The sequence below is a fragment of the Salmo trutta genome, chromosome 12, assembly GCF_901001165.1.
Source record: "Salmo trutta chromosome 12, fSalTru1.1, whole genome shotgun sequence".
In the NCBI taxonomy this organism is placed as follows: domain Eukaryota; kingdom Metazoa; phylum Chordata; class Actinopteri; order Salmoniformes; family Salmonidae; genus Salmo; species Salmo trutta.
The window spans coordinates 30,672,289-30,685,635 of NC_042968.1; the positions used below are offsets into that span (position 1 = coordinate 30,672,289).

Consider the following 13,347-nt stretch of genomic DNA (forward strand, 5'->3'; position numbering starts at 1 on the left):
TGCCCTCTTCTCCTCTCTTCTCCCCCCTCTCTCTCCCTCCTCTGCCCTCTTCTCCTCTCCCTCTCTTTCTCCCTCCTCTGCCTTCTTCTCCTCTCCCCCCTCTCTCCCTCCTCCCCCCTCTCTCCCTCCTCGGCCCTCTTTTCCTCTCCTCACCCCCCTCTCTCCCTCCTCTGCCCTCTTCTCCTCTCCCCTCTTCTCCTCTCCTCTCACCCTCTTTCTCCCTCCTCCTCTGTCTTCTCCTCTCCTCTCCTCTCCACCCTCTCTCCTCCTCTCCAGAAACTGCACGTGTTTAGGAAGACTTTGCAGGCGTTGATCTATCCCATCTCGTCTACGACGCCTCATAACTTTGAAGTGTGGACGGCCACCGCCCCAACCTACTGCCACGAGTGTGAGGGCCTGCTGTGGGGCATCGCCAGGCAGGGTATGCGCTGCTCTGAGTGTGGTGTCAAATGCCACGAGAAGTGTCAGGATCTACTCAACGCTGACTGTCTACAGAGTAAGGAAATACACTCACACAGGCTCACACCCAGAAACACAGGTTTGCCCTCCCATTCGCTCACTTGCTCACACACACACACACACACACACACACACACACACACACACACACACACACACACACACACACACACACACACACACACACACACACAGGCTCACACACACACACACGCAAACACACACACGCAAACACACTCAAACACATACACAGAATATGCATTCATATGTGGTTTAAAGCAACAATGGGAGAGTTCTATCTTCCTTTAGTTGCAACTGATTCCCATATTATTTACAATGGGAGCTATGTGAGCACTGTCCACTGTTCTGTGGTGCTGAACTTCAGAATCCAGATTCTGTTGCTGTCCACTTCAGTGGTGCTGAATCGCAGATGCCTGCTTTTACAGCTTGTTTGTTTGTTTACTGCAGCACCATTGGACATTTTACTCCATATAGCATACACAGGCTGCCGTGTGTGCGTGCGTGCGTGCGTGCGTGCGTGCGTGTGTGTGTGTGTGTGTGTGTGTGTGTGTGTGTGTGTGTGTGTGTCGTATCCAGCTGTTGTCTCCAGCCTTACAGGGAGGGTGTCTCCTCTGGCTCTCAGTATGACATTACTCTCTGCCTCCCAGCCTGCTTTGAAGTGTAGCTAGCTCTCAAACGTGTTTGTGTTTGTACTAAAACACACCCACACCCTCTCCATCTTGCTACTGTAATGTTTATTTCAACTGATTCCCTCTGTTCTACAGTAGCAGGTCATGTTTTGGGTAGTATCTAGAGGTTTATCCTAGTGTGTTTTGATTGGATGACAGTAGACGTGTGACACGTTAGCCCCAGGACCGTCACTCTCTGTAACTGGATTAGCTCCACTCTGAATGATAGAACTCTCTCTGTGCGTCCCGAATGGCACTCTTTTCACAACATACTGCACTACTTTGAGTACTGCCCTATGTAGGAAAAACAGTGTAATTTGGGACGCATACATAGTGTTTTATTTAAATGATGATTCATGTTTAATTTGATTTCAATCGCAGTTCATGACCTCGCCAAAGATGACAGGCGAGATAACTCGATTAGAGGAGGAGAGAGAAGGGGTGAAAAAGAGTGAGAGGGAGGGGAGAGAGGGGAGAGGGAGGGTCCAATAAAAGCATGAGGAGAAAGCAGAAGTGTATGTTTGAGAGATAGGCGTTAGCCATTGTCCTTCTAACCCCCACCCCTACTCACACACACAAACACACAGAAAAAAGGTGGGTACAAAGGATGCTTCTAACTGTATTCTAATTACAGACAGTATTTGTAACGTTCTCCGCCTACAACAACTGCTTCCCATTGTGTTCTAGGGACAAGATTCCCGAAAGAGAAAGTTAGACAAAGAGAGATAGAGTCCACAAAGAGCATGGGAGAAAGTTATCTGTGTGTTTGACAGATGGGCCAGAGGAAATCAAAGGGCGGTGGACAAGAGTTCTAAGCACAATGCTGCATCCTAATTTGTAGTGGAGTGTGTGTTTTCCTGTGTGTGTGTGTGTGTGTGTGTGTGTGTGTGTGTGTGTGTGTGTGTGTGTGTGTGTGTGTGTGTGTGTGTGTGTGTGTGTGTGTCGTATCCAGCTGTTGTCTCCAGCCTTACAGGGAGGGTGTCTCCTCTGGCTCTCAGTATGACATTACTCTCTGCCTCCCAGCCTGCTTTGAAGTGTAGCTAGGTCTCAAACGTGTTTGTGTTTTCCTGTGTGTGTGTGTGTTGTTCTAGGGGCGGTGGAGAAGAGTTCTAAGCACGGTGCTGAGGACAAGACCCTGAACATCATCATGGCCATGAAGGAGAGGATGAAAATCAGGGAGAAGAACCGACCTGAGGTGTTTGAGGTCATCCAGGAGATGTTTGGGATCTCTAAAGAGGACTTCACTGGACACCTGAAGACCGCCAAGCAAGCAGTGCTGGAGGGAACCTCCAAGTGGTCCGCCAAGATCAACATCACAGGTTAGTAGTACCAACACTAAGAACTAAGCCCTCGCCCCTAGCCAAGCAGACTATACTGGAGGGAACCTCCTAGTGGTCCACCAAGGTAAACATCACAGGTTAGTAGTACCAACACTAAGAACTAAGCCCTCGCCCCTAGCCAAGCAGACTATACTGGAGGGAACCTTCTAGTGGTCCGACAAGATCAACATCACAGGTTAGTAGTACCAACACTAAGAACTAAGCCCTCGCCCCTAGCCAAGCAGACTATACTGGAGGGAACCTCCTAGTGGTCCACCAAGATCAACATCACAGGTTAGTAGTACCAACACTAAGAACTAAGCCCTCGCCCCTAGCCAAGCAGACTATACTGGAGGGAACCTCCTAGTGGTCCACCAAGATCAACATTACAGGTTAGTAGTACCAACACTAAAAACTAAGCCCTCGCCCCTAGCCAAGCAGACTATACTGGGGGGAACCTCCTAGTGGTCCACCAAGGTCAACATCACAGGTTAGTAGTACCAACACTAAGAACTAAGCCCTCGCCCCTAGCCAAGCAGACTATACAGGAGGGAACCTCCTAGTGGTCCACCAAGATCAACATCACAGGTTAGTAGTACCAACACTAAGATCTAATCCCTCGCCCCTAGCCAAGCAGACTATACTGGAGGGAACCTCCTAGTGGTCCACCAAGATCAACAAAACAGGTTAGTAGTACCAACACTAAGAACTAAGCCCTCGGCCCTAGCCAAGCAGACTATACTGGAGGGAACCTCCTAGTGGTCCACCAAGATCAACATCACAGGTTAGTAGTACCAACACTAAGAACTAAGCCCTCGCCCCTAGCCAAGCAGACTATACTGGAGGGAACCTCCTAGTGGTCCACCAAGATCAACATCACAGGTTAGTAGTACCAACACTAAGAACTAAGCCCTCGCCCCTAGCCAAGCAGACTATACTGGAGGGAACCTTCTAGTGGTCCGACAAGATCAACATCACAGGTTAGTAGTACCAACACTAAGAACTAAGCCCTCGCCCCTAGCCAAGCAGACTATACTGGAGGGAACCTCCTAGTGGTCCGCCAAGATCAACATCACAGGTTAGTAGTACCAACACTAAGAACTAAGCCCTCGCCCCTAGCCAAGCAGACTATACTAGAGGGAACCTCCTAGTGGTCCACCAAGATCAACATCACAGGTTAGTAGTACCAACACTAAGAACTAAGCCCTCGCCCCTAGCCAAGCAGACTATACTGGAGGGAACCTCCTAGTGGTCCGCCAAGATCAACATCACAGGTTAGTAGTACCAACACTAAGAACTAAGCCCTCGCCCCTAGCCAAGCAGACTATACTGCAGGGAACCTCCTAGTGGTCCACCAAGATCAACATCACAGGTTAGTAGTACCAACACTAAGAACTAAGCCCTCGCCCCTAGCCAAGCTGGCTATACTGGAGGGAACCTCCTAGTGGTCCACCAAGATCAACATCACAGGTTAGTAGTACCAACACTAAGAACTAAGCCCTCGCCCCTAGCCAAGCAGACTATACTGGAGGGAACCTCCTAGTGGTCCACCAAGATCAACATTACAGGTTAGTAGTACCAACACTAAAAACTAAGCCCTCGCCCCTAGCCAAGCAGACTATACTGGGGGGAACCTCCTAGTGGTCCACCAAGGTCAACATCACAGGTTAGTAGTACCAACACTAAGAACTAAGCCCTCGCCCCTAGCCAAGCAGACTATACTGGAGGGAACCTCCTAGTGGTCCACCAAGATCAACATCACAGGTTAGTAGTACCAACACTAAGAACTAAGCCCTCGCCCCTAGCCAAGCAGACTATACTGGAGGGAACCTCCTAGTGGTCCACCAAGATCAACATCACAGGTTAGTAGTACCAACACTAAGAACTAAGCCCTCGCCCCTAGCCAAGCAGACTATACTGGAGGGAACCTCCTAGTGGTCCACCAAGATCAACATCACAGGTTAGTAGTACCAACACTAAGAACTAAGCCCTCGCCCCTAGCCAAGCAGACTATACTGGAGGGAACCTCCTAGTGGTCCACCAAGGTCAACATCACAGGTTAGTAGTACCAACACTAAGAACTAAGCCCTCGCCCCTAGCCAAGCAGACTATACTAGAGGGAACCTCCTAGTGGTCCACCAAGGTCAACATCACAGGTTAGTTGTACCAACACTAAGAACTAAGCCCTCGCCCCTAGCCAAGCAGACTATACTAGAGGGAACCTCCTAGTGGTCCACCAAGTTCAACATCACATCTTAGCACAATCACTGAGTCCTGGTACTGGGAAGGTTTGCTGGACTATAATAAATGTCTTCAGATCGTCTTGAGCAAGGCACATAGCTGGAAGGGCGATACACCACTGTGGATGATTCTGTGCTCCGCCCGATGGGTGATGTGTGTGTGTGCGTGTATTACCTTGCAGGGGTATGACTAGAGCATACAGTTCCTCTGGGCTAAATTACACCAGGTTGGGCTGAGCTGAGCTATATTATTGCCCAGCTAGCATTCCTGCCGTTCCTTGTGTGTGTGTCAATCAATCCCCAAGAGACTGAGACAGAGAGAAAAACTGCCTCCCGCTCCCATCTATCTCTATGGCCTTATCCAACGTCCTGTTTTAGAACCGACGTATTGACTCTTTATTTATGTATTATTCATTTGATTAACACAGACACACATTGATTGTGTAGCACTTTGGCGGTAGATAGATAGGCAGCCGTGAGATGTGAATGTTCTGCATCAGCTAACTGCTACAGCCCAGCCCTGGATCAGTGGATTTGTATAGACTACTATAGGAAGGAGAATACAGTATACTTAATAAACTCCCTCTCTCATCACTCCTTTTTTCCATCTTTCCACCTTTACCCCTCTCACTCTCTATATCTCCCCCCCCTCTCTCTCTCTCTCTCTCTTTCTCTCCATCCCTCAGCTCTGTAGTTGTGGTACATTATACTACATTATACAGAGCCAACAAAGACATCAGCCGTTCTCTGCCTCGTTCTATTCTTTCCACCTCTTTCCACTCCTCCCTCTCCCTTTCCACATCACCCTCTCTCTCTCCGCTACCCCTCTCTTTCTCCCCCTTTTCTCCCTTTTCACTCTCTCCGCCATTTCTTCCCTATCTCTGTCTATCCCCTGTATCCCCTCGCTCTCTCCATCTCATCCCCTCTCCCCCCTCTCTCTCATTGTATTGTATTTCCTTGCTGCCAGAGGCAACACGAGGCTGTTGCTTCTCATTTGTGGTGTCTTTGAGAGCCCGGCCCACCAGTCTCTGTCAGTGAGAGAAGAGGGGCTGGCTGGGGCAGTTATGTTCCATGAATAATACAGTGTCACTCATACATATTTAATACACAGTGTCCTTTTACCTTTTATGGGCCTTGTCTTTCAGCAAGTTGTTGTTGTTGGTATAGTCTGGCTAGGGCAGACTATACCAACAATTTGGTATTGATTTGTATTCTATTTAACCTTTATTTAACTAGGCAAGTCAGTTAAGAGCAAATTCTTATTTACAATGACGGCCTACCAAAAGGCCTCCCATGAGGGCTGGGATTAAATAAAAATATAGGACAAATGTCAAGTTGAAGATGCAACATATCACATGAATTGCTATAATATGTAACTTTTTGGGCGACCTGACCAAATTCACATAAAAATGTGAGTTATAGATCTGTCATTCTTATTGAAAGCAAATTTAAGACGCGGTAGATCTGTTCTATGTGCAGAGTTTCTATGCTTCCTGTTCTTAAGTTTAGTGTTTGCATCATTTACTGTCGGTTTTGTACACCAGCTTCAAACAGCTGAAAAACTATATTTGGGGTTATTGAAAACATGTTTAACAGAGATTTAGATGGTACAATGATTCTCTAAACGATACACTGAGTGTACAAAACATTAGGAAGCACCTTCCAAATATTGAGTTGCACCCCCTTTTGCATGGACTCTACAAGGTGTCGAAAGCGTTCCACAGGGATGGTGGCCCATGTTGACTCCAAAGCTTTCCACAGTTGTGTCAAGTTGGCTGGATGTCCTTTGGGTGGTGAACCGTTCTTGATACACACGGGAAACTGTTGAGTGTGAAAAACCCAGCAGCATTGCAGTTCTTGACACACTCAAACCAGTGCGCCGGGCACTTACTACCATACCCCGTTCAAAGTTACTTAAATATTCACCCTCTGAATGGAACACATACACAATCCATCTCTCAATTGGCTTGAGGCTTACAACTCCTTATTTAACCTGTCATCTCCCCTTCATCTACACTGATTGAAGAGGATTTAACATGTGACATCAATAAGGGATCATAGCTTTCACCTGGATTCATTGGCTGGCCATGCTCTCCTCCTGGCTACCTCAACCCCGGCCAACAGCTCCGCAACCCCCGCAGCTACTTGCCCGAGCCTCCCCAGCTTCTCCCTCACCCAAATCCAGACAGCAGATGTTCTGAAAGAGCTGCAAAACCTGGACCCGTACAAATCAGCTGGGCTAGACAATCTGGACCCTTTCTTTCTAAAATTATCCACCGCCATTTTTGCAATCCCTATTACCAGTCTGTTCAATCTCTCTTTCATATCATCCGAGATCTGGTCATGCCCCTCTTCAAAGGGGGTGACACTAGACCCAAACTGTTATAGACCTATATCCATCCTGCCCTGCCTTTCGAAAGTCTTCGAAAGCCAAGTTAATAAACAGATCACTGACCATTTCGAATCCCACCGTACCTTCTCCGCTGTGCAATCCAGTTTCCGAGCTGGTCATGGGTGCACCTCAGCCACACTCAAGGTACTAAACGATATCATAACCGCCATCGATAAAAGACAGTACTGTGCAGCTGTCTTCATCGACCTGGCCAAGGCTTTCGACTCTGTCAATCACCGTATTCTTATCGGCAGACTCAATAGCCTTGGTTTCTCAAATGACTGCATCGCCTGGTTCACCAACTACTTCTCAGACAGAGTTCAGTGTGTCAAATCGGAGGGCCTGTTGTCCGGACCTCTGGCAGTCTCTATGGGGGTACCACAGGGTTCAATTCTCAGGACGACTCTTTTCTCTGTATATATCAACGATGTCGCTCTTGCTGCGGGTGATTCCCTGATCCACCTCTACGCAGACGACACCATTCTGTATACATCTGGCCCTTCTTTGGACACTGTGTTAACTAAACTCCAAACGAGCTTATATGCCATAACACTCCTTCCGTAGCCTCCAACTGCTCTTAAACGCTAATAAAACCAAATGCATGCTTTTCAACCGTTCACTGCCCGCACCCGCCTGCCCGACTAGCATCACTACTCTGGACGGTTCGGACCTAGAATACGTGGACAACTACAAATACCTAGATGTCTGGCTAGACTGTAAACTCTCCTTCCAGACTCATATCAAACATCTCCAATCCAAAATCAAATCTAGAATCGGCTTTCTATTTCGCAACAAAGCCTCCTTCACTCACACCGCCAAACTTACCCTAGTAAAACTGACTATCCTACCGATCCTCGACTTCGGCGATGTCATCTACAAAATAGCTTCCAATACTCTACTCAGTAAATTGGATGTAGTCTATCACAGTGCCATCCGTTTTGTTACCAAAGCGCCTTATACCCCCCACCACTGCGACCTGTATGCTCTAGTTGGCTGGCCCTCGCTACATATTCGTCGCCAGACCCACTGGCTCCAGGTCATCTAGAGGTCTATGCTAGGTAAAGCTCCGCCTTATCTCAGCTCACTGGTCACGATAACAACACCCACCCATAGCACGCGCTCCAGCAGGTATATCTCACTGGTCATCCCCAAAGCCAACACTTCCTTTGGCCGCCTTTCCTTCCAGTTCTCTGCTGCCAGTGACTGGAACGAACTGCAAAAATTGCTGAAGCTGGAGACTTACATTTCCCTCACTAACTTTAAACATCAGCTATCTGAGCAGCTAACCGATCGCTGCAGCTGTACATAGTCCATCTGTAAATAGCCCACCCAATCTACCTACCTCATCCCCATATTGTTTTTATTTACTTTGCTGCTCTTTTGCACACCAGTATCACTACTTACACACCATCATCTGCTCATCATCATCTGCTCATCTATCACTCCAGTGTTAATCTGCTAAATTGTAATTACTTTACTGTGGCCTATTTATTGCCATACCTCCTCATGCCATTTGCACACACTGTATATAGACTGTGTATAGACGTTCTTTTTTTCTATTGTGTTATTGACTGTACGCTTGTTTATTCCATGTGTAACTCTGTGTTGTTGTTTCTGTCACACTGCTTTGCTTTATCTTGGCCAGGTCACAGTTGTAAATGAGAACTTGTTCTCAACTAGCCTACCTGGTTAAATAAAGGTGAAAATAAAAATATTCAGTCTATGTCTTGGAAAGAGAAGGTGTTACTAATGTATTACTGTATTCCATAATTGCTTGTTTTGTAACAATTGCTTGTTTTATCACATAAACTTAGCCAAACTATTAGAATTTTAGCAACCAGGAAATGGTTATTCCACCTTTAACACATCACATGAAATGGATGATGTAGTACAGAATTGGATGATGTAATACAAAAATATGGGGACCTGTTTTGGCTCGTGAACACCACTTTCAAAACGGCTGGCTGAAATTATACAGATGTTCAGGAGTGCATCTTTAACTGCTGTATCTTTAATAAGACATCTCAGTCTTATTCCCCCATAAAAAACAGAAGTGCACTTGTTTTTTCCTATTAGCACTGACTCTGCTGATAACTTCTTTATTGAAGAACAATGTATTTACAAAGACTGTTGTCAGTAACTGCTAGGAGTGGTGGTAGGAGTCAGGCGCAGAGAGCAGAGGTAAGGAAATGTGTGTTTATTCCATAAACACAAAACGGTCGACGCCAACACAACCGGCGTGAAAAATGCAAAGTGCCCAGAACAACAGGTACACAGCATGCATAAAAATAACACTTGTCGATCGCCAGCACATCCAATAAACAAAACACACTCTGACGCAAAATAATCCCGCACAAACCTGGGCGGGCTAAACAGGCTTAAATAACCATAAATCAAGAGAACCAAATGAGGAACAGGTGCAAACAATAAGACATACCAAACGAAAAGGAAAAAGGGATCAGCGGCGGCTAGTAGGCCGGTGACGACGACCGCCGACCGCCGCCCGAGCAGGCAGGGGAGCCACCTTCGGTGGGATTCGTGACAACTGTGATATGTGGTTGTCTCAACAAGCTATCTTAAGATTAACGTAAGTCGCTCTGGATAAGAGCGTCTGCTAAATAATAATAAAAATATATTTAAATGTGTGTGTGTGTGTGTGTGTGTGTGTGTGTGTGTGTGTGTGTGTGTGTGTGTGTGTGTGTGTGTGTGTGTGTGTGTGTGTGTGTGTGTGTGTGTGTGTGTGTATGTGTGCTCGTGCATGGTCATGTGTGATGGTGGTGGACTGGTCTCTCTTAGGTATCTGTCTGTTGGCGAGGCAGATATTCACTACTTCCCCAACAAGCAGATTGGCCATACTGGAGACAGGTTTACATGGCTCATACTAGTGCATAGCAAGTAATACAGCATTAAACCTGCAGGCTTTTCGTGTTACATATATTTTAATATGTATATTATACTGTATATTAGTTCTGGACTGGAACAAAAGCCTCTTAAGTCTTACTGTTGTTATTTCTGTCTCCCCCCGCTTTCCCCACCTCCCCCTACTTCCCCTGTCTCCCCTTGTCTTTTCCTGTCTTCCATTGCTTTCCCCTGTCTCCCCTTGTCTTCCCTGTCTTCTTCTACCTTCCCTGTCTCCCCTTGTCTTTTCCTGTCTTCCTCTACCTTCCCTGTCTCCACTGTCTCCCCCATCTTCCTCTACCTTCCCTGTCTCCCCTGTCTCCCCTGTCGCCCCTGCCTTCCCATGTCTCCCACGTCATCCCCTGTCTTCCTCTGTCTTCCCTGTCTCCCCTGTCTACCCCTGTCTTCCCCTGTCTCCCCCATCTTCCTCTGTCTCCCCTGTCTACCCCTGTCTTCCCCTGTCTCCCCCATATTCCTCTGTCTTCCCTATCTCCCCTGTCCCCCCTGTCTCCCCTGTCTACCCCTGTCTTCCCCTGTCTCCCCCATCTTTCTCTGTCTTCCCTGTCTCCCCTGTCTCCCCTGTCTACCCCTGTCTTCCCCTGTCTCCCCTGTCTTCCCTGTCTCCCCTGTCTACCCCTGTCTTCCCCTGTCTCCCCCATCTTCCTCTGTCTTCCCTGTCTCCCCTGTCTCCCCCATCTTCCTCTGTCTCCCCTGTCTACCCCTGTCTTCCCCTGTCTCCCCCATATTCCTCTGTCTTCCCTATCTCCCCTGTCCCCCCTGTCTCCCCTGTCTACCCCTGTCTTCCCCTGTCTCCCCCATCTTTCTCTGTCTTCCCTGTCTCCCCTGTCTCCCCTGTCTCCCCTGTCTACCCCTGTTTTCCCCTGTCTCCCCTGTCTTCCCTGTCTCCCCTGTCTACCCCTGTCTTCCCCTGTCTCCCCCATCTTCCTCTGTCTTCCCTATCTCCCCTGTCCCCCCTGTCTCCCCTGTCTACCCCTGTCTTCCCCTGTCTCCCCCATCTTTCTCTGTCTCCCCTGTCTCCCCTGTCTCCCCTGTCTACCCCTGTTTTCCCCTGTCTCCCCTGTCTTCCCTGTCTCCCCTGTCTACCCCTGTCTTCCCCTGTCTCCCCCATCTTCCTCTGTCTTCCCTGTCTCCCCTGTCTCCCCTGTCTACCCCTGTCTTCCCCTGTCTCCCCCATCTTCCTCTGTCTTCCCTGTCTCCCGTCTCCCCTGTCGCCCTGCCTTCCCCTGTCTTCCCATGTCTCCCCTGTCTCTCCCATCATCCCCTGTCTTCCTCTGTCTTCCCTGTCTCCCCTGTCTACCCCTGTCTTCCTCTGTCTTCCCTGTCTCCCCTGTCTACCCCTGTCTTCCCCTGTCTCCTCTGTCTCCCCTGTCTACCCCTGTCTTCCCCTGTCTCCCCCATCTTCCTCTGTCTTCCCTGTCTCCCCTGTCTCCCCTGTCTACCCCTGTCTTCCCCTGTCTCCCCCATCTTCCTCTGTCTTCCCTGTCTCCCGTCTCCCCTGTCGCCCTGCCTTCCCCTGTCTTCCCATGTCTCCCCTGTCTCTCCCATCATCCCCTGTCTTCCTCTGTCTTCCCTGTCTCCCCTGTCTACCCCTGTCTTCCCCTGTCTCCTCTGTCTCCCCTGTCTACCCCTGTCTTCCCCTGTCTCCCCCATCTTCCTCTGTCTTCCCTGTCTCCCCTGTCTCCCCTGTCTACCCCTGTCTTCCCCTGTCTCCCCCATCTTCCCTGTTTCCCCTGTCTCCCCTGTCTACCCCTGTCTTCCCCTGTCTCCCCCATCTTCCTCTGCCTTCCCTGTCACCCCTGCCTTCCCCTGTCTTCCCATGTCTCCCCTGTCTCTCCCGTCATCCCCTGTCTTCCTCTGTCTTCCCCTACCTTCCTCTCTCTTCCTCTGCCTCCCCCTGTCTTCCCTTGTCTTCCCCTGCCTCCGTCTATTCCCCTGTCTCTCCCTGCATCCCCCTTTCCCCTCTCCAGTGATGTGTGCCCAGGGTCTGCAGGCCAAGGATAAGACAGGTTCCAGTGACCCCTATGTGACTGTCCAGGTAGGGAAGACTAAACGACGTACCAAGACCATCTTTGGTAACCTCAACCCTGTCTGGGACGAGAAGTTCTTCTTGTGAGTATGAACATACAGTATATCACTGCTACAACATTACTACAACCTAAGCCAGTGTACTACAGACTGTATTATAGACGTGGTCCTTTGTGGCTTAGTCGGTAGAGCATGGCACTTGCAACCCCAGGTGTCGTTGGTATGATTCCCACTGGGGCCACCCATACATAAAATATATGCACACATGACCATAAGTCCTGTCCAGGTGGTGAACATGAAGACTGCCTCAGGCTCCAGAAACAGGAGGTATGCTCCTACCCTATGGGCCATTCTGGCTCAGACAAGGCTACCTTCTTAAGCTGTAATACAAACACTTTACTCCAGCAGACATTGTTATCACAAACATGTAGGACCTACAACACCAACAAATGAGGGGAGAGGAGATGGAAAATAATTCAAATGCATTTCACTGAAAAATGTGTTATTGACATGAATTTCATCGACATTGCATTTGGAAGTATTCAGACCCCTTCACTTTTTCCACCTTTTGTTACGTTACAGCCTTATTCTAAAATGGATTAAATAAATGCTTTTCCTCATCAATCTACACACAATACCCCATAATGATAAAGGAAAAACAGGTTTTTAGAAATGTTTGCACATTTATTAAAAATAAAAAACAGAAAGTATTACATAACTATTCAGACCCTTTGTTATGATACCCAAAATTGATCTCAGGTGCATCCTGTTTCCATTGATCAGTGAGATGTTTCTACAACTTGATTGGAGTCCACTTGTGATAAATTCAATTGATTGGACATGATTTGTCCTGTCTACATGACCTGTCTACATAAGGTCCCACAGTTGACAGTGCATGTCAGACACAGATCTGGGGAAGGGTACCAAAACATTTTTGCAGCATTGAAGGTGGCCTCCATCATTCTTAAATGGACAACGTCTGGAACCACCAAGACTCTTCCTAGAGCTGGCCGCCCAGCCAAACTGATCAATCGGGGAGAAGGGCCTTGGTCAAGGAGGTGACCAAGAACCTGATGGTCACTCTGACAGAGTACCTCAGTGGAGATGAGAGAACCTTCCAGAAGGACAACCATCTCTGCAGCACTCCACCAATCAGGCCTTTATGGGGGAGAGGCCAGATGGAAGCCACTCCTCAGTAAAAGGCACATGACAGCCCGCTTGGAGTTTTCCAAAAGGCACCTAAAGGACTCTCAAACCATGAGAAACAAGATTCTCTGGTCTGATGAAACCAAAATTGAACTCTT

At 48.3% G+C, this 13,347-nt stretch overlaps 1 protein-coding gene across 4 annotated transcripts in view; it reads left to right on the plus strand.

Moving 5' to 3' along the window:
* LOC115203335 (protein unc-13 homolog C) overlaps positions 1-13,347 on the plus strand; it is a 201,369-nt gene that overhangs the window by 40,765 nt on the left and 147,257 nt on the right. For all 4 annotated transcript variants that reach the window (XM_029767944.1, XM_029767947.1, XM_029767945.1 and 1 more), the window contains 3 exons: positions 277-496; positions 2,240-2,467; positions 11,986-12,127. In XM_029767944.1, the coding sequence (XP_029623804.1) occupies positions 277-496; positions 2,240-2,467; positions 11,986-12,127 (590 nt within the window). The remainder of the gene's footprint in view (positions 1-276; positions 497-2,239; positions 2,468-11,985; positions 12,128-13,347) is intronic.